The sequence below is a fragment of the Perissodus microlepis genome, chromosome 23, assembly GCF_051167445.1.
Source record: "Perissodus microlepis isolate ML-2025 ecotype Zambia chromosome 23, ASM5116744v1, whole genome shotgun sequence".
NCBI lineage: Eukaryota > Metazoa > Chordata > Actinopteri > Cichliformes > Cichlidae > Perissodus > Perissodus microlepis.
Window position 1 is genome coordinate 25423792 of NC_140482.1, and position 19740 is coordinate 25443531.

Consider the following 19740-nt stretch of genomic DNA (forward strand, 5'->3'; position numbering starts at 1 on the left):
TGTTGGGCCGCACACGAGATCTGACAAGCAGTCCAAGAAGCTCTGAAGCATTGAACGCCGAGGTGACAAAGATTGATAAAAGTCAATGTTCAAACAGGTACCGTCCACCTTCAGAATTCCCACAGTTTGTTCATGCAAGATGTTACTGAAGGCCCACTTTTAAGCAGCGCTAGTCTGTCTGCACGTATGGAGCAGAGTGGCGCAGCGGAAGCGTGCTGGGCCCATAACCCAGAGGTCGATGGATCGAAACCATTCTCTGCTAGGCGCATCTGTTTTCAGGACGTACTAAACAACTGTGCTCAGAAAGGCTTGCTTACAAGTCTGGGATAGGTTTCCAGGAAGAAGCCATTCAATATTCCTAAAGTTGGACAAAACAGACTGAACCCAGAAGTTGCCTCACTAAGAAGCAAATCCTAGTTACCCTAACCTGTTCCGCACATCTGCTTCAAAGCCCATTCACTTTGTTACCTCAACAGCGTGACATCACCTGTTTGCAACACAAGAACAACAATGGAGGCAACGGTGTACCTGCTGCTAAAGTGACGGTAAACGGTTGGACCACTGTGTTGCTTTGGGTGTACCCAAATGGCTGGCTCTGTTTGCCGGGAGACCAGTGACCAGGTACTGCCGCCTAACTGAAAACCAAACGTAGCCAGAAAGGATTAAGATTTGTCATTCTAGCCTTTCTATAGCAGTGATAACAAGTAGCCCCCTGCAACAATTTTGATGTCTTGTGTGGAAAGAAGATGGATTGGCTTTGCAGAGATTTTCAGAAGTTTTGGTCAGAGGGGCAGGTTTGTGGGACCTTGTGGGGCAATGGTAGCGCATGTGACTCCAGATCAGAAGGTTGCGTGTTCAAATCACATCAAGGTCAACCAAGAGTGAGAGGACTGCAGCCTGTTTGAATTAATATGTGATTGAAACTCTGTGCACATACCACTGATTGACATCTCCCACCATTTTTGTTTATAAAGCCTGGAGAGAAGAAGAGGGACTCTCCTTGGAGACAAGCACATTTTGTACAGGAATGATTAGTATGTAAGTACAGTGGTGTGAACCGGTGATTGTAGAATTGTCAGTCACTCAATGCTCCAGGGCACCGTTGCAACTTTTGTATATGAGCTCCTCCGACTAATTGCAACCTTATCTTAGCAGAAAAAGAAGCTCCCGTAATGCATTTTCGCTGTGAGCAGGGTTTGAACATGCGCGGGGAACCCCCCATTGGATTTCAAATCCAACGCCTTAACCTCTCGGCCATCACAGCTCCTCCATCTCTCCTGCACCTTTTGGCCTGTGGTGAGAGATGCCTGCTCCCTGCTCCAACAGCGCTGGTTCTTTTGGAGATCATCACATGCCAGACCACTCCCTACTCAGAAGTCACTTCTCTGGTAAATACCATTAACAGTCGTTGAAGAGACCATTGTGTGTGAACTGTAAGGTCGTTTAGTCAGGTAAGATTTCATTCAAGGCTGACAGCACTGGTCTCCTACCCCATGGATAGCATTTTGGTGCAGACGGCACAAGGAGCCTCTCCAGAGCAGGTTGTGTTTGACACAGGAGATCATCACGTACAAAAGCACTCCCTTCTGAGCAATCACTTTTCAGGTGTGTGTGAGAGGAAGGTCTTTTATTTTTAGACACTGTCCAAGGACTTTGTCTTTCTCTGACAAGCATCAGTAACAAATATGCATCGTTAAGAATTTGTCTAGCTGCCTTGCAAAGCTCATCAGAGCGTGAGCACTTAATGACAGACACTATATTAGGCCTTTGATTGACTACTGCAAGTGCACTTCAAACCTCGATTTGTATTCTTTTCTCAAAGAGGAGAACCTTTCAAGTATAAAGAGAGATTCTACGTGTGCATGTTGACATGCATGGTCTGAAATGACATGCGTCTTTGGCACAACTTCTTTGCATTCACAAGTTGAACAACCTCCAGTTGCTGAAAAATTGCTTGTGTGGAAAGAAGATGGCCTGGCTTCTCAGAGATTTTCAGAAGTTTTGGGCAGAGGGGCAGGTTTGTGGGACCTTGTGGCGCAATGGTAGCGCATCTGACTCCAAATCAAAAGGTTGCGTGTTCAAATCACGTCAAGGTCAGCCGAGAGTGAGAGGACTGCAGCCTGTGATTCCCTTCGAATAGGAGGTTTTTAGTTGCTTGTGGCATACTCGTCCGTCTGTCCAGAAATTCAGGTCCATGACTCACGACGTGTCTCCAGTGAGTTGTTGATGGTGTCACTGAACACTGTAGACAACTGATCAGCACAGTGCTTCAGGGTGGATGGAGGCACCGAGTTTGGCCCAGCTGCTTTGCGTGGGTCCTGTGTCTTAGAGAGTCTGTTTACATACCCTTTCAAGTATGGAAAGAGGTGTGAAGGCACATGGAGAAGTTTGTGAGCTTTACTTAGTGGTAGAGGTGATGGGGGAGCCGCAAGTGTTGACCGTCTGGGGTGGGGGCCCGGGTAGCTGGACGTTCCATTGTTTTCTGAAAGCACCAGGTGTGAATACATTGGATAGGTGTGAATATTAGCTGAATTAGAGGGCTTCTGTAAATGGAACTGAATAAAAATGGCAAACAAAACACCCGCATGCTGCAGGTATACAGAGAGCAATGCCATGAGATACATGTAAACACATAGTTGAAAGAAGTAAAGACTGCACCAAAGGGAAACTCACAAAATTATTGTAAAGAAAAAAACATTCAAATATCAAGTATAAGTTTTTCATTCCGAGCAAACAAATAGTTTTGAATGATAATGAAATCTAAAAGCAGCTTCAGAGCTGGGCTTGGCATTCTGAAGCAAGCTCATCATATCCAGGATAGTTTTTCACTGTGGACAATGTCACTGTGTCCGCTGTGTTGGATACATTCAGATTTCATGTCTAATGTCGGTGCTTGTGATTACAGACGGTATTACATCTCTACCGATAAGAACTACCATTGACAATCAGCGGGAAGGATTAAGAGCATCGAAGTGCATCAGCAGAGTGTGTTCGTGTAGCAGAACGTCGATTTTAGTTAACTAAAGGTAAAATAAGGTTCATTGAAGAGAGTTCATGGGTTTATTTAGGAAGTAAACATATGCAACACCAAGTGTCAGTGTTTTCACGTCTAAGCGTTTACGTGACTATGCGACTCAGTGGCTCACACAATAAGCTCAGTGATTCTTAAGAGTTAGCAGCTAACGAGGAACTGGTTGGCTGATCCTAGCTTAAAATCTGTTGGGCCGCACACGAGATCTGACAAGCAGTCCAAGAAGCTCTGAAGCATTGAACGCCGAGGTGACAAAGATTGATAAAAGTCAATGTTCAAACAGGTACCGTCCACCTTCAGAATTCCCACAGTTTGTTCATGCAAGATGTTACTGAAGGCCCACTTTTAAGCAGCGCTAGTCTGGTTGCACGTATGGAGCAGAGTGGCGCAGCGGAAGCGTGCTGGGCCCATAACCCAGAGGTCGATGGATCGAAACCATTCTCTGCTAGGCGCATCTGTTTTCAGGACGTACTAAACAACTGTGCTCAGAAAGGCTTGCTTACAAGTCTGGGATAGGTTTCCAGGAAGAAGCCATTCAATATTCCTAAAGTTGGACAAAACAGACTGAACCCAGAAGTTGCCTCACTAAGAAGCAAATCCTAGTTACCCTAACCTGTTCCGCACATCTGCTTCAAAGCCCATTCTCTTTGTTACCTCAACAGCGTGACATCACCTGTTTGCAACACAAGAACAACAATGGAGGCAACGGTGTACCTGCTGCTAAAGTGACGGTAAACGGTTGGACCACTGTGTTGCTTTGGGTGTACCCATATGGCTGGCTCTGTTTGCCGGGAGACCAGTGACCAGGTACTGCCGCCTAACTGAAAACCAAACGTAGCCAGAAAGGATTAAGATTTGTCATTCTAGCCTTTCTATAGCAGTGATAACAAGTAGCCCCCTGCAACAATTTTGATGTCTTGTGTGGAAAGAAGATGGATTGGCTTTGCAGAGATTTTCAGAAGTTTTGGTCAGAGGGGCAGGTTTGTGGGACCTTGTGGGGCAATGGTAGCGCATGTGACTCCAGATCAGAAGGTTGCGTGTTCAAATCACATCAAGGTCAACCAAGAGTGAGAGGACTGCAGCCTGTTTGAATTAATATGTGATTGAAACTCTGTGCACATACCACTGATTGACATCTCCCACCATTTTTGTTTATAAAGCCTGGAGAGAAGAAGAGGGACTCTCCTTGGAGACAAGCACATTTTGTACAGGAATGATTAGTATGTAAGTACAGTGGTGTGAACCGGTGATTGTAGAATTGTCAGTCACTCAATGCTCCAGGGCACCGTTGCAACTTTTGTATATGAGCTCCTCCGACTAATTGCAACCTTATCTTAGCAGAAAAAGAAGCTCCCGTAATGCATTTTCGCTGTGAGCAGGGTTTGAACCTGCGCGGGGAACCCCCCATTGGATTTCAAATCCAACGCCTTAACCTCTCGGCCATCACAGCTCCTCCATCTCTTCTGCACCTTTTGGCCTGTGGTGAGAGATGCCTGCTCCCTGCTCCAACAGCGCTGGTTCTTTTGGAGATCATCACATGCCAGACCACTCCCTACTCAGAAGTCACTTCTCTGGTAAATACCATTAACAGTCGTTGAAGAGACCATTGTGTGTGAACTGTAAGGTCGTTTAGTCAGGTAAGATTTCATTCAAGGCTGACAGCACTGGTCTCCTACCCCATGGATAGCATTTTGGTGCAGACGGCACAAGGAGCCTCTCCAGAGCAGGTTGTGTTTGACACAGGAGATCATCACGTACAAAAGCACTCCCTTCTGAGCAATCACTTTTCAGGTGTGTGTGAGAGGAAGGTCTTTTATTTTTAGACACTGTCCAAGGACTTTGTCTTTCTCTGACAAGCATCAGTAACAAATATGCATCGTTAAGAATTTGTCTAGCTGCCTTGCAAAGCTCATCAGAGCGTGAGCACTTAATGACAGACACTATATTAGGCCTTTGATTGACTACTGCAAGTGCACTTCAAACCTCGATTTGTATTCTTTTCTCAAAGAGGAGAACCTTTCAAGTATAAAGAGAGATTCTACGTGTGCATGTTGACATGCATGGTCTGAAATGACATGCGTCTTTGACACAACTTCTTTGCATTCATAAGTTGAACAACCTCCAGTTGCTGAAAAATTGCTTGTGTGGAAAGAAGATGGACTGGCTTCTCAGAGATTTTCAGAAGTTTTGGGCAGAGGGGCAGGTTTGTAGGACCTTGTGGCGCAATGGTAGCGCATCTGACTCCAGATCAGAAGGTTGCGTGTTCAAATCACGTCAAGGTCAGCCGAGAGTGAGAGGACTGCAGCCTGTGATTCCCTTCGAATAGGAGGTTTTTAGTTGCTTGTGGCATACTCGTCCGTCTGTCCAGAAATTCAGGTCCATGACTCACGACGTGTCTGCAGTGAGTTGTTGATGGTGTCAGTGAACACTGTAGACAACTGATCAGCACGGTGCTTCAGGGTAGATGGAGGCACCGAGTTTTGCCCAGCTGCTTTGCGTGGGTCCTGTGTCTTAGAGAGTCTGTTTACATACCCTTTCAAGTATGGAAAGAGGTGTGAAGGCACATGGAGAAATTTGTGAGCTTTACTTAGTGGTAGAGGTGATGGGGGAGCCGCAAGTGTTGACCGTCTGGGGTGGGGGCCCGGGTAGCTGGACGTTCCATTGTTTTCTGAAAGCACCAGGTGTGAATACATTGGATAGGTGTGAATATTAGCTGAATTAGAGGGCTTCTGTAAATGGAACTGAATAAAAATGGCAAACAAAACACCCGCATGCTGCAGGTATACAGAGAGCAATGCCATGAGATACATGTAAACACATAGTTGAAAGAAGTAAAGACTGCACCAAAGGGAAACTCACAAAATTATTGTAAAGAAAAAAACATTCAAATATCAAGTATAAGTTTTTCATTCCGAGCAAACAAATAGTTTTGAATGATAATGAAATCTAAAAGCAGCTTCAGAGCTGGGCTTGGCATTCTGAAGCAAGCTCATCATATCCAGGATAGTTTTTCACTGTGGACAATGTCACTGTGTCCGCTGTGTTGGATACATTCAGATTTCATGTCTAATGTCGGTGCTTGTGATTACAGACGGTATTACATCTCTACCGATAAGAACTACCATTGACAATCAGCGGGAAGGATTAAGAGCATCGAAGTGCATCAGCAGAGTGTGTTCGTGTAGCAGAACGTCGATTTTAGTTAACTAAAGGTAAAATAAGGTTCATTGAAGAGAGTTCATGGGTTTATTTAGGAAGTAAACATATGCAACACCAAGTGTCAGTGTTTTCACGTCTAAGCGTTTACGTGACTATGCGACTCAGTGGCTCACACAATAAGCTCAGTGATTCTTAAGAGTTAGCAGCTAACGAGGAAATGGTTGGCTGATCCTAGCTTAAAATCTGTTGGGCCGCACACGAGATCTGACAAGCAGTCCAAGAAGCTCTGAAGCATTGAACGCCGAGGTGACAAAGATTGATAAAAGTCAATGTTCAAACAGGTACCGTCCACCTTCAGAATTCCCACAGTTTGTTCATGCAAGATGTTACTGAAGGCCCACTTTTAAGCAGCGCTAGTCTGGTTGCACGTATGGAGCAGAGTGGCGCAGCGGAAGCGTGCTGGGCCCATAACCCAGAGGTCGATGGATCGAAACCATTCTCTGCTAGGCGCATCTGTTTTCAGGACGTACTAAACAACTGTGCTCAGAAAGGCTTGCTTACAAGTCTGGGATAGGTTTCCAGGAAGAAGCCATTCAATATTCCTAAAGTTGGACAAAACAGACTGAACCCAGAAGTTGCCTCACTAAGAAGCAAATCCTAGTTACCCTAACCTGTTCCGCACATCTGCTTCAAAGCCCATTCTCTTTGTTACCTCAACAGCGTGACATCACCTGTTTGCAACACAAGAACAACAATGGAGGCAACGGTGTACCTGCTGCTAAAGTGACGGTAAACGGTTGGACCACTGTGTTGCTTTGGGTGTACCCAAATGGCTGGCTCTGTTTGCCGGGAGACCAGTGACCAGGTACTGCCGCCTAACTGAAAACCAAACGTAGCCAGAAAGGATTAAGATTTGTCATTCTAGCCTTTCTATAGCAGTGATAACAAGTAGCCCCCTGCAACAATTTTGATGTCTTGTGTGGAAAGAAGATGGATTGGCTTTGCAGAGATTTTCAGAAGTTTTGGTCAGAGGGGCAGGTTTGTGGGACCTTGTGGGGCAATGGTAGCGCATGTGACTCCAGATCAGAAGGTTGCGTGTTCAAATCACATCAAGGTCAACCAAGAGTGAGAGGACTGCAGCCTGTTTGAATTAATATGTGATTGAAACTCTGTGCACATACCACTGATTGACATCTCCCACCATTTTTGTTTATAAAGCCTGGAGAGAAGAAGAGGGACTCTCCTTGGAGACAAGCACATTTTGTACAGGAATGATTAGTATGTAAGTACAGTGGTGTGAACCGGTGATTGTAGAATTGTCAGTCACTCAATGCTCCAGGGCACCGTTGCAACTTTTGTATATGAGCTCCTCCGACTAATTGCAACCTTATCTTAGCAGAAAAAGAAGCTCCCGTAATGCATTTTCGCTGTGAGCAGGGTTTGAACCTGCGCGGGGAACCCCCCATTGGATTTCAAATCCAACGCCTTAACCTCTCGGCCATCACAGCTCCTCCATCTCTCCTGCACCTTTTGGCCTGTGGTGAGAGATGCCTGCTCCCTGCTCCAACAGCGCTGGTTCTTTTGGAGATCATCACATGCCAGACCACTCCCTACTCAGAAGTCACTTCTCTGGTAAATACCATTAACAGTCGTTGAAGAGACCATTGTGTGTGAACTGTAAGGTCGTTTAGTCAGGTAAGATTTCATTCAAGGCTGACAATTAATACAAATAATAATAACAAATAATAAATAACATAAACATCTCTGTTGCTTGTTTAGCATTTCTCATACTTCAGTATTACAGAGAACACCATACTAGATTACAAAAGGACAGAGCAGCACCAGAAACAGAGCTTAGAGTAATAACCTAACAGGATGGCATAAAGAATCACAATCAATTTAAGCCAATTCTTCATTGGTGAGTAAATACCACCCTCTAGTGGACACAATTGCTCACTCAAAGGCTGCCATGTGTATGCAGGCTTCATAAACAAGAAGTGATTCGTATGCTAACTTAATAACTCCATCAGGTAAAATCTTTAGGAACATTAACTCTCCACAATAACTGAAACAACAACTTAGAAATGAGGAATATCCTGTGGAGCCAGGCTACTACCTACTTATTCCTACAGCATTGTTGCTAACTCAAGGCAATAGTAACAGATGTCTACATTGGTACATTAACAGCAACAGAAAGAAAATACGTTCCCAACGTGACTTACTGGTTCTATGAACGCACACTTGCCCACGTTAGTCTGATTCAACTCAAGTACATAACTTGCCTGCAGCAGCGTTACTCTCCGACTACACTTTTAATTGCCACAATGGGTGAGCACTCTGATTGGCTGTTGGCCCCTGGGGGAATCATGCTCCTCCCATGCAGGTAGCGCATGCCCTGGCCGGAGGACTTTTTAACAGCGCTTTATGTATGAATTCTGGTTGTCCTTACTGACCTTGAACCAATTTTATGTGGTACAAAAATCCCTCAAAAAATGTTTAAGTACAACTTTGGTAAGCTACAAAGCCGCACCGCTTGATAGATTATCAGAGCATTACGGCTACTGTAGTCACGAGCCTCGCGGAATAATCTGGGTACAAAACTCTGTCTGCTTCAGGTCCCAAAGTCAAACGAACACTGCAGCCTCGCTGAGAGTTAAAAACTGTCTAAATTCGTTCATCTTTAATAAAATGGTCAGTGTTGCTGCTTTACCAGGTGTAACAATCAAGTTTAACATCAAGGCATCCATGAAAACAGAATTTATTACATTTAACGGAGTTAGAAGTTAGCAGGACAAAAAAAAAAGAAAAAAGAAGTTAGCAGGAAGTTAGCTCGCTAGTTTCCACTAGAAACCATGTTCTGACTCAGAGAGTTTTGAAAAAATTAAAGCTTACAGCTCTGCTATCACTTCCAACATAAATGAAGACAGAAAACGAAAAGACAGTGACTTCTGTGGAATGATGTGCTACGGGATCGCTAGCGACACAGCTATGTTAGCATAACATAAACACAGTGAAGCTGGAGGATGAATGCTAACTTTTTTTCAACTCAATAAAAGTTAACTGGAGGGTTCCCGATGGTTAGGGACCAGTGTTGGTCAAGTTACTTGAAAAAAGTAATCAGTAACTAATTACTGATTACTTCCCCAAAAAAGTAATTCTGTTACTTTACTGATTACTTATTTTCAAAAGTAATTAGTTACTTAGTTACTTTTTAAAAACATGATTTACAACCTGAATAGGTGATAAAGCGATAGAGCTTTCAGTCCAATTCTACTTTCTGCCCATCAATCATATAAAATTTAATCAAATGGAAAAAGTCACTTTTTAAAATTTGTTTTATTAGTTTTAATCTTTTAATTTTATGCATGAAGTAAAATTTTAATTATATACAACATTCTCTGACTGGAAGAAATTTGTTTAAAATTTAAACCTATTTTCTGCACATTCCCACACATAAAATAAAAAAGGTTTTTGTGTTTACACTCAGTCTTTTAAATAGATCCAACTAAAACGCAGCAGAAAAGAAATAAAATCAAAGACTAGCGGTCCTGTTGCTCTATTTTCACCTGTATAGCAGGAGTGGGGCAGGCGGAGGTTTGTCCTGGTGCAGGTGTGCCGCAGCGATTAGTGGAGGAATCCGCGAGTTTGTCTGTGAATTTCCGATTCCGTGGTAGCGTACTTGGTGCTTGCTTGGAAGTTTTGGGTTTTTTTGGCTGTAAAAAGAAGTTTTCTTCCCACGCAGTGAACAGCAGACGCTAATGTTTTTGTCACTTTTTACAGAATCAAACTCAAAGTAAGGTCAGTACTTCCACGCTTTAAACGCTGCATGGTCATACTCTCTCCCGCACTCGATATATTATCCATTCTTGATCTGCACACTCACAAAAAATCACGGTTTTAGTAACGCAGTAACGCAGCGTGCTTACAAGAAAGTAACGGTAATCTAATTACCTTATTTGCAATAGTAATCTCTTACTTTACTCGTTACTTGAAAAAAGTAATCGAATTACAGTAACGCATTACTGCCCATCTCTTTTAGGGACAAATGTAATCGCATGGCAGGATGCTGTAAACGGACCAAACTTCAGTCAGGAGAACAACTGACATAATCCATCTACAACACGAGATTAGTCATTAATATACTGCAACAACATGGGAAGAGAGCAGCTGTGAGAGAATTCAACATTAATGAATCAATGGTACGGAAGTGGAGGAAGGAAGAAGAATGAGTTGAGTATAGTTTGACTTCTCTGACTGTTTTGTTTCGCTTAATGCACCTTATAATCTGGTGTGCCTTATGTATGAAAACAGACCTGAACATCGACAGTGCACCTTATAATCCGGTGCGCCTTGTGGTCCGAAAAATACGGTGGGCTTAAAACTTTCCTTTTTGATAAAGCATATAATTAGGGCTGGATCAGGTGACCCTGAATCCTCCTTTAGTTATGCTGCAATAAATGTAGGCTTCTGGGGGATTCCCATTATACACTTTTCTTTCCTCCTTTTTCAGTCTCCTTTTTCACTGACTATGTGTTGATACACCTCTCTGCATTTTATCATTAGTTATTTAGAATCTCTGGCTCTTTACCACAGCCTTTGTTCTGTCTTCCTTCCCATCATCCTCAACCGGTCGGGGCAGATGGCAGGATCCTGGTTCTGTTGGAGGTTTCTTCCTAATAAAAGGTAATTTTTCTTTCCCATCATCACCAATGTGCTTACTCATAGAGGGTCATCTGATTGTTGGTGTTTTCTCTGTCTTGTAGTCTGTCTTTACCTTACAATATAAAGCACCTTAACGCAACTGTTGATGTGATTTGGCACTGTATAAATAAAACTTTAATTGAATTATCAGCTCCTGGGTGCTACTTGTTCTCTTAATTCCTATGGAAGCAGTAAGGATCTACTTAGTTTTTCAAACAATCGCATAGAGTTGTTTGAAAACTCTCTTTATCACAGCTGTATATGTGGGGAAACTAAATACAAAAGCAATGCTGGATTAGAAGTACATCAATAAGTTAAATCAACGCAAGAAGGATTATTCGAAGATCCAATTCAAAGAAGAGCATCTGAGCACCCTAATAGCTATCATTTGAAGCCAAGGGTTGGATAGATTAAGGGAGATTTTTTTATTATCATCCCTGTTGTGAAATATCCTAGCTAAAGTTTACAAATTTACATTTAAATTTGGATTAAGAGAGAAAAAAAGTACCGGTAAGTAGAAAGAAAACAGTTTGAACAATCCATGAAAAAAATGATAAAACCAAGGGCAAAGTTATTATGATTTTGGGAATTCATGATATGAAATTATGATCCCAGTCGGATCACACTTTCCAAATTTGCAAGTCCACTAAGGTCTGCTTGGGTCCAACTGAACATTTTGTCATGAAACAGTGAGTGCAAAGGTCTCAGCAGATGTCAATGTGCCTACCTGTTTTTTGCAAATGTTTGAACTGCCCTAGAAAGAATTTACATTAAAATGCACCAATTACAGATGCACCCGAGGTAGCGGACTTGTAAGTATAAAAGTAGTGACTATTCATCCATCAGGTCTCCAACTGTCCATACCCATCTTCAAAACTGTGCATAATCCACTATATGCTGATTCCCCTGAGGGCTATTGGCATGATTATTTCAAAGCAAACACCTCATTATATGTTGCTTAACAGATGTGATCATTTATCAGTTACTGTTCTCTGAAGCGTGTTTTACCATGATATATAACTCAAACACACACACAAACAAACAATTAAGTTCAGCGGGTGGAATGTTTGAAGCTCAAGTGGACAAATTAACTGTCTGAATGGTAGCAGCAGAAAAATTATTTTGACAGTTTTTATCACTAACCTGCTGATGAGGTCACATTTTTCACTCTATGTTCCAAACTTACCTGAATAGCAATCGGCATCAGCTTATCATCATTAGTTTTCTGGAGCAGAACAAGTGGAGCCATCAAGAACTGTTGCTTCCCATTGATGGTGTTTGCCTGCACTCCATCCAAAAGCTTGTAGTCACACAGGAAGATGTTGCCCTTCTATTTAGAGAAATGTTTGTTTTTTTGTCCCTTTGCATGCAGTCTTGATATTACATTTGCAAAGTGAATGAATCAGTGGAATCATTCACTAAACATTCAGATTAGATGTTTCAGTCAACTTTATTTGATAGGAATTGAACAATTACCTTCATTTCCTCTGCCAAATTATGTTGACCATTGGAGAAAACCATTTCATCAGTGACACGAAAGTTGTCTGGCAGTGCTGTACAGCGTCGGATCAATATGGGGTTGGCGCCATTTAGAAACTGGTAGCCAAAGAATGCATCTTCCTTCCAGTCTTTTTCTAAAAACAAAAAAGTCTTTCTTCCAATAACTTTGAACAAAGTGCGGAAAAAGAACATTTTTGTATTTCACTGCGATCGAAACATTTGGCTTTTTCCTTCTCAGCTGCTCGTATTGCCCTCATTAGAAACAGGAAAATAAAACTGACCTAAACTTAAAATTTTTGATATTATTCTTATTCTTAATATTACTAACTGAAATAAATGAAAGATTAGATGACTAGATAATTATTTTTAAGCTGCAGTTTAATATATTCTATTACGCATACACTATAAAGTGTGGCATGATCTTACAACAATAGTTCATTACCTGACGTGACTGACTGATGCACGTGTGACAGTTTTAGAATCCTAATGTCAAAACACAAGCTCTGATTATTTACCAATAAACGTTTTGTTGCTTTTTAATCTCCTCCTCCCGACTGTACCCGTCAACAGAACATTTGTCTTCAAAGACTGTGAGAGCTTAAAATCAAATAAAACAGTGGATTTTAAATTATTGTAAAACACAGTTTAATTTGAATTCTGTCAATCTAGTTATTTACAGCTATTTTCTTTCTTTATTTTATACCTTCTGCTGTCAGTGAAATGCATACAGGATGTCAGACTAGAGCATTTCCACAAACCTGTGCCCTCTCTGAAGTAGTGCACCTCATTGTCAGTGATCCAATGGTAGACGGGATAGTGGTAGATGTGTCCCTCAGGGGATTTCACTTCCACCTTAGCAAGATGCCAAGAGTCGTCAAAAACTTTGTTCTCTTTCTGTAACTCTATCAGCACCAGCTTTCCAAGGAGGTTTGGGCGGGATATACTTAAGTATTTAATCTCATTTAGCCAAAGTTGAGGATGCATGAGACAAAATTAAAAACGCATGTGGATTTCAAACTTACTGTTTCTTTGCTATCCACTTCCTTGGGATTTGCGTTTGTGGGCTCTCGTCTGAGCCGCCCAGCTTAATGTAGACATAGTCAAACACAGAGGCCAAGTCCAGTTTGCCAGTGAACACGGTCACTTCATACCCAACCATTTTAACCCTTGAATGTAGCTAAAATGTAATAACCAATCACCTTTATAATACTGTCATATCACAATAAAAAAGCTGATGGAAAATATAGAATAAATTTTAAAATATAAATATATTTATATATATTTTACATATAAATCTGAAATCGATTTAAATGTCTGTTTTTCTATGATTGTGAGCTGCAGCCCAGTTGTAACATTAGACGTTCTATCTTATCCAAGCATTCTATCTTACCTCTGCTAATGACACCAAGAAGTTCCCCTGAGGAATTACTCCGCCGATGTAACAAGCGAGCACTGATATTTGGTCTTTAAACAGAGTTTATGGGAGTGTCCTATGAGACGCAATCGTTAACTCTGGTGGAAAAATGTTTAACCTGTGGGACCTGAAAATCAATATTCTTTGCATTTCTGGACTTTTTTTCCTTCAAGGTTCATCATATTAATAATGATTCTTTTTAGTGACAACGGCATAAATAGCTGAAAACATGTCTTGATGTCACTGACTCGGTACACAGAAAATCTTGTGATTCCAGGTGTCATTTTGGTGATTTGCAGCAGCTGCCCTGCCATGTACGTCATGAGGTACTGAGTTCCAAAAGATCTTACCATTATTGGACTTGAATTTTTCAGCAGGAGCAGCTTCTGCACCAGCGATCTCTTGATTCGACTCATCAGATGTGTCTGTGTCTTCTAGATGATACTCCACGTTGTCTTCCTTCTCAGAAACCTGTCCATCTGAATCGCTGTGTCCTCTCCTTCATTTTCACCAAAAATATGATCCAGAACTTGGCTCACTGTAAATCTTCTTCTCGTTTCTGCATGCTGCAAATTGTAAATGTGCACTCTGGAAGTTAAATGGCCACTCAAATGAGTGAATTCACCTCACATGTCTGGACATGCCCGTCTTCGTTTGTTTTGTTTTTGTGCAGGTATACTGGAGAACTACGCAAAATGAGAATCCCCTGAAGCTCACATGATTAGGAGAGAAGCTGGCTGTCAGTGTGTCAGCTGACAGTGGACTTATGATTTCAGTTTTGGCTCTAATTATTGATTTACAGTTGTATAATCATAACTGGGTCGAAACTGACCCTAACAACACAAAGGTCATAATTTCAACCAGAGCGTTTTATAATTTAGTGAAAAGATTTTTTTGTTTTATTTTGTTTATTTTGTTGTCTAAGACCTCTTAGAGGTTTGAATGAACTTAAAACACCTGAGTTTCCTAATGTGTCCTCAGCTTGTTATAATTCTAGACAAAGGGGAGTAGCAATTCTAATACATAAAAATATTAATTTCACAGTACTCGATACAGTTATAGATCCAGAGGGCAGATTCTTAATCATTAAACTATCTATACTTGATAAAAAGCTATGTATTGTAAGTGTATATGGTCCAAATGTTGATGATCCCTCATTCTTTCACGTTTTTTTCAGTGCACTCTCTGAACACTTAGATGGCACACTTGTTCTTGGAGGCGACCTCAACCTTGGACTAAATGAAGAAATGGATAGGCTCAATACAGCAGGAACTCAGCGTAATTGGCAATCCACAAATATAATCAAACAGTATATGAGTGACTTTGGTCTTTGCGATGCATGGCGCTCCCTTCACCCCACCAGTAAGGAATATACTTTTTTCTCACATGTTCATCACTCCTACTCTCGTCTGGATTATTTTTTGGTCAGCAGCTCACTGCTGAGCGACATTTCAGACACTGAGATTCACCCTATAGCTGTCAGCGATCATACTCCTGTATCTTTAACACTAATGCACAAGAATAATACTATGCCAAGTAAAAACTGGAGATTTAATACATCACTACTTAAAGATGAAGACTTTATTAAATATTTTAAAAAAGAGTGGACTTCATATTTAGACTATAATGACACTCCCGGAACATCAGCTTCTGTTCTATGGGAAGCAGGGAAAGCTGTGATGAGAGGTAAAATAATTTCTTTCTCATCACATAAAAAGAAAGAAGAAAACAAAAATATTCAGGAATTAGAAAAAAACATCAAATCACTAGAAGAAGCCTACGCGTCCCACCAAGATCAGGACACATTGAACAAAATACGCAAAACAAAACTAGAATTAAATGAGATAATTGTTAAAAAAACAAAATTCTTAGTACAAAGACTACGCTTACAAAATTATGAACATGGTAATAAATCTGGTCAATTTCTAGCAAACCAGCTAAAAATAAATAAAGAAAAAACAACTATATGTGCTGTTCAAGATTCATCTGGGAATACAATATATGAACCAAAACAAATAAACAACATTTTCAGGGATTTCTATAAAACGTTGTATTCACCACAAATAAACCCATCTAAAAAGGAAATTGATCAGTTTTTGGACAACATAACTCTTCCAAAATTATTAGACACTCAAGCAATGGCACTGGATTCGCCACTGACATCAGGTGAACTCAGGAAGCCCTGATAAGTATGCCCAATAATAAGGCTCCAGGTCCAGACGGCTTTCCTGCAGAATTCTACAAAGAATTCTGGACGATTCTAGCACCAGTTTTTTACAGAACGTTGTTAGAAATCAAAGAAAAGGGCAGACTTCCATCAAATATGAATTCTGCAAACATTAATCTCCTGCTAAAACCAGGCAAAGACCCTGTATATCCCTCAAGCTATCGTCCAATATCCCTTATAAATGTAGACCTTAAAATAATCTGCAAAGCTCTGTCAAAGAGACTGGATAAAATAACCCCCCTCTTAATTCATCCTGACCAAACTGGTTTCATAAAAGGTAGGCACTCATCAACAAATACACGTAGATTACTTAATTTGATAGACTACTCATACAGTAAAAACCTTGAAACTACAATATTTTCTTTAGATGCAGAAAAAGCATTTGACAGAGTTAACTGGAAATTTCTATTTGCAACTTTACACAAATTTGGTTTTGGATCTTCTTTCATCAACTGGTTAAAAATATTATATAATTCCCCAACAGCTTGTGTCAGAACAAATGACCAGACATCCTCCAGCTTCTGTCTCCTGAGGGGCACCAGGCAGGGATGCCCACTCTCCCCTTCACTGTTTGCAATTTTTATCGAACCACTAGCAGCAGCAGTTAGACAGAATTCAGTAATTAAGGGCATAAAATGCAAGAACGTGGAACATAAAATCAGCCTTTATGCGGATGATGTGTTACTCTTTCTCCAAAATTCACAAACCAATGTCTCTGGGGTGATTGAATTGATAAACTCTTTTGCAAGAATATCAGATTACTCAATTAACTGGTCAAAATCTACAGTCCTTCCGATTAATTGCTCCTTCCATAATTCCTCTTCTACTCTACTGCAATCGGGAAATATAAAATATTTAGGTATTAATGTTTCTCCCAAGCTTGCAGATCTAACTAAATTAAACCATATCCCACTTTTAAAGAAGGTAGAAGGTGATCTGACTAGATGGAAATGTTTACCCATATCACTTATGGGAAGGGTTGCCGCTATAAAAATGATGGTCTTACCAAAAATAAATTATTTATTCTCAATGATCCCAACTAAACCGCCACAAGATTGGTTCAGATCTCTAGATTCATATATGTCCAAATTCCTTTGGAAAAATAAACCCCCACGTATAAGCTTAAAAACACTACAAAAGACCAAGGATAAAGGAGGATTAGAACTACCTAACTTTCAGCACTACTTCTTAGCCAACAGGCTTCAGTTTATCTCAGGATGGCTAAAACATACCCTCTTAGATGAACCTTGGCTAGATGTAGAACAAGCACTTTGCAATAATCTACAGATTTCAGATCTACCATTTATCAGCTCAAACATCCAACGGCATGAATGCTTCAAAAGCATCAGCATCAGCTCTTCTCTGACAGCATGGTGGGAGTTTCTAAAATTGACAGAGTCTTCATTAATCCCATGCAAACGTACACCTATCTGGAACAACCCTGACATATTACAAAACAATAATATGATAAACTTTCCAGATTGGAGTGGTAAAGGAATCAAATATTTAGAACATATATTAGAAGGAACAGAATTTATTTCATTTGACAGACTAGTTACACAATATGGGATCAACAAGAAAAGATTTTTAGAATATCAACAAATTAAATCCATAGTAAAAAAGAAATTTAAACTGGGTCAAGTTGAACTACAAACACCACCAAGTGTGGTTCAATTTCTTACTCTTAAAACCCCCAAATTACTTTCCAAAATATACAGAATGCTTTCTAAAACAGATGAATCAATATCACTTCCTATTGCAAAATGGGAAGCGGATTTATCAGTTAACTTAGACCAAAACTTCTGGACTCAGATTTGCTTAAAAACCTTTCATCTAATTAGAAATCCCAGTCTTCAATTAATTCAATACAAAATACTACATAGAGTGCACTATACAGGTCATCGGATGTTCAAGATGGGTTATACGTCTACCAACAACTGCTCACACTGTCAAACCAATACACCGGACAATTATATCCACGCTCTTTGGTTCTGTCCACCAGTTCAGAAGTTTTGGCGCGAGATATGTGAAGACTTATCAAAGTGTCTGAAATGTAACATTCCAACTTCCCCTTTAGTGTGTTTGTTGGGCAGCTTAGATAATGTCACTACAGAAAAGAATATAGCCCATATGGTTTTCACTGCCCTATGCATAGCCAAGAAAACAGTCCTCATGAACTGGAAAAATAAAATAATCTTAATTCTAACCAATATAGAAATTATCTATTAGATTACATTAGTCTCGATTCAGCCTCTGCCACCACATCAGATCAATTGCTCTGGGCTCCTTTGATTAGCTCCATCACCTAGTGGGGGTGGGGGTCATAGTTTGGTCCCACCTTCGCTGTTGTGATTGGTGTGGGGGTAGGGACAGGCTTAGGGCGTCGGGGGGTTCCCCAGGAGCATCTTCCTTGGGGGGCCCAACCCGGGGTAGCGGTCATGGCCTATTAAGGGCTCTGTTGGCTCTTAGGTGACGGTTTCCTCGTGGTTGCGTGCAGCGGGGCTAGGGGAGGGTCTGTGCTGACGGACGTGGGTTACTGACCTGGTAGCCTGGCTGCCCCTGGGTGGGTCTGGGACGGGCGTGAGGTTCTGGGGGCACTCCGTCTCTGGGCTGGGGCCCTGGCCGGGCCTCGGGGGCTTGGGTCCTTGTTGGTATGTTGCTGGGGTTGTGGGCGGGTTGGTGTATGGGGCCCGGCCCTGGCGCAGGGTTCCGCCAGTGCATTGAGCCACCTGGGGGGCTCTTCAACTGGCGGGGGAGGTTGTTACACCTTGCAGGAGCTCTCCTCTCTTCAGGAACTCACTCTGCAGGAGGGGGAGATACAGGAGAGGTGGAGGAAGATCTCAGCCTGGGCGTCTATTGTCTTGTGTAGTCTGGAAGATGAGTGGATGATGGGGTGGGTGCAGTTTTCTCTGTGGTGGGGTCAGGGGGGCTGTCCCGGGCTCTGTGGGGCCGGCCGGTGCTGCTGTTCTGGGCCCCGATCCGGATGGGCCTGGACCCCCTTTCCCTGGCTGGTTGCGAAGTATGGGGGTGCCTACTGGGGTCAGCGGGGGAGCTGGCCCCAGGGAGGGGTCACTTGCCCCTCCCTTCCTTCCCTCCCCATCTCCAGCTGCCTCCCTCTTCCCGCTCCACCACAATCACCCACACATGCAGGGCCTTGGGGTAAAGGTGCGTCACCAGGGTGCAGGGGAGGCATCCCCCCCTCTGTCCCCTTCTGGCTGCCTGTCCCTCAATTTTATCTCACAACTTAGACATTCACATTACTCACACTCTCATTACACATACATATAGGATCTTGGGGGTGGGCACACTACACGGACTCCAAAAGACCATCAGGGTGTACAACCTCACCCCTGCTGTCGTTGCCCACCTCTCAATTTTAAATACACGTAGACACTGATGGCTATCAGGAGGGGCTATGCGCTGACCTGCTGCTCTCTGGCAGGTAGCTCCATGCCTCCTGGGTTTTAAATGCACCTTAGAATACACATGCATCACCACTACATATGAGCGGGCGGAGGGAGGATTGGAGTCTTCTCACACCCCCGTTCTCTGCGACCTGCTGGAGCAGGGGGCCAGGAGGAGGAGTTGGCCGTCCGACTGGGGTCTGGAGTATGGGGCATCCCTGCTGCTGCGGAGTCGGGGCGGTCTGCTTCTCCCCACCGCAGGGAAAAGGGTAACACCACCTGGGTCTGTGTGCAGTTTCCCCCT

The 19740-nt window shown here is 42.2% G+C and overlaps 1 protein-coding gene and 5 non-coding genes across 6 annotated transcripts in view; 2 read left to right on the forward strand and 4 right to left on the reverse strand.

Annotated features, from left to right (window-relative positions):
- Positions 1-13550, reverse strand: part of LOC146361570 (arachidonate 12-lipoxygenase, 12R-type-like) — a 72313-nt gene extending 58763 nt beyond the window's left edge. The window contains exons 1-3 of the mRNA XM_084922223.1: positions 13426-13550; positions 13150-13370; positions 12907-12988 (exon numbers count right to left, since the gene is read on the reverse strand). Coding sequence (XP_084778349.1) covers positions 12907-12988; positions 13150-13370; positions 13426-13550 — 428 coding nt within the window. The remainder of the gene's footprint in view (positions 1-12906; positions 12989-13149; positions 13371-13425) is intronic.
- Positions 1182-1264, reverse strand: trnas-uga (transfer RNA serine (anticodon UGA)). Its single transcript has one exon. It is a non-coding gene; the product is annotated as a tRNA-Ser (tRNA).
- On the forward strand, positions 2026-2097 carry trnaw-cca (transfer RNA tryptophan (anticodon CCA)). The gene has a single exon. It is a non-coding gene; the product is annotated as a tRNA-Trp (tRNA).
- On the reverse strand, positions 4399-4481 carry trnas-uga (transfer RNA serine (anticodon UGA)). The gene has a single exon. It is a non-coding gene; the product is annotated as a tRNA-Ser (tRNA).
- Positions 5243-5314, forward strand: trnaw-cca (transfer RNA tryptophan (anticodon CCA)). Its single transcript has one exon. It is a non-coding gene; the product is annotated as a tRNA-Trp (tRNA).
- Positions 7616-7698, reverse strand: trnas-uga (transfer RNA serine (anticodon UGA)). Its single transcript has one exon. It is a non-coding gene; the product is annotated as a tRNA-Ser (tRNA).
- Positions 13551-19740: the final 6190 nt, after the last annotated feature.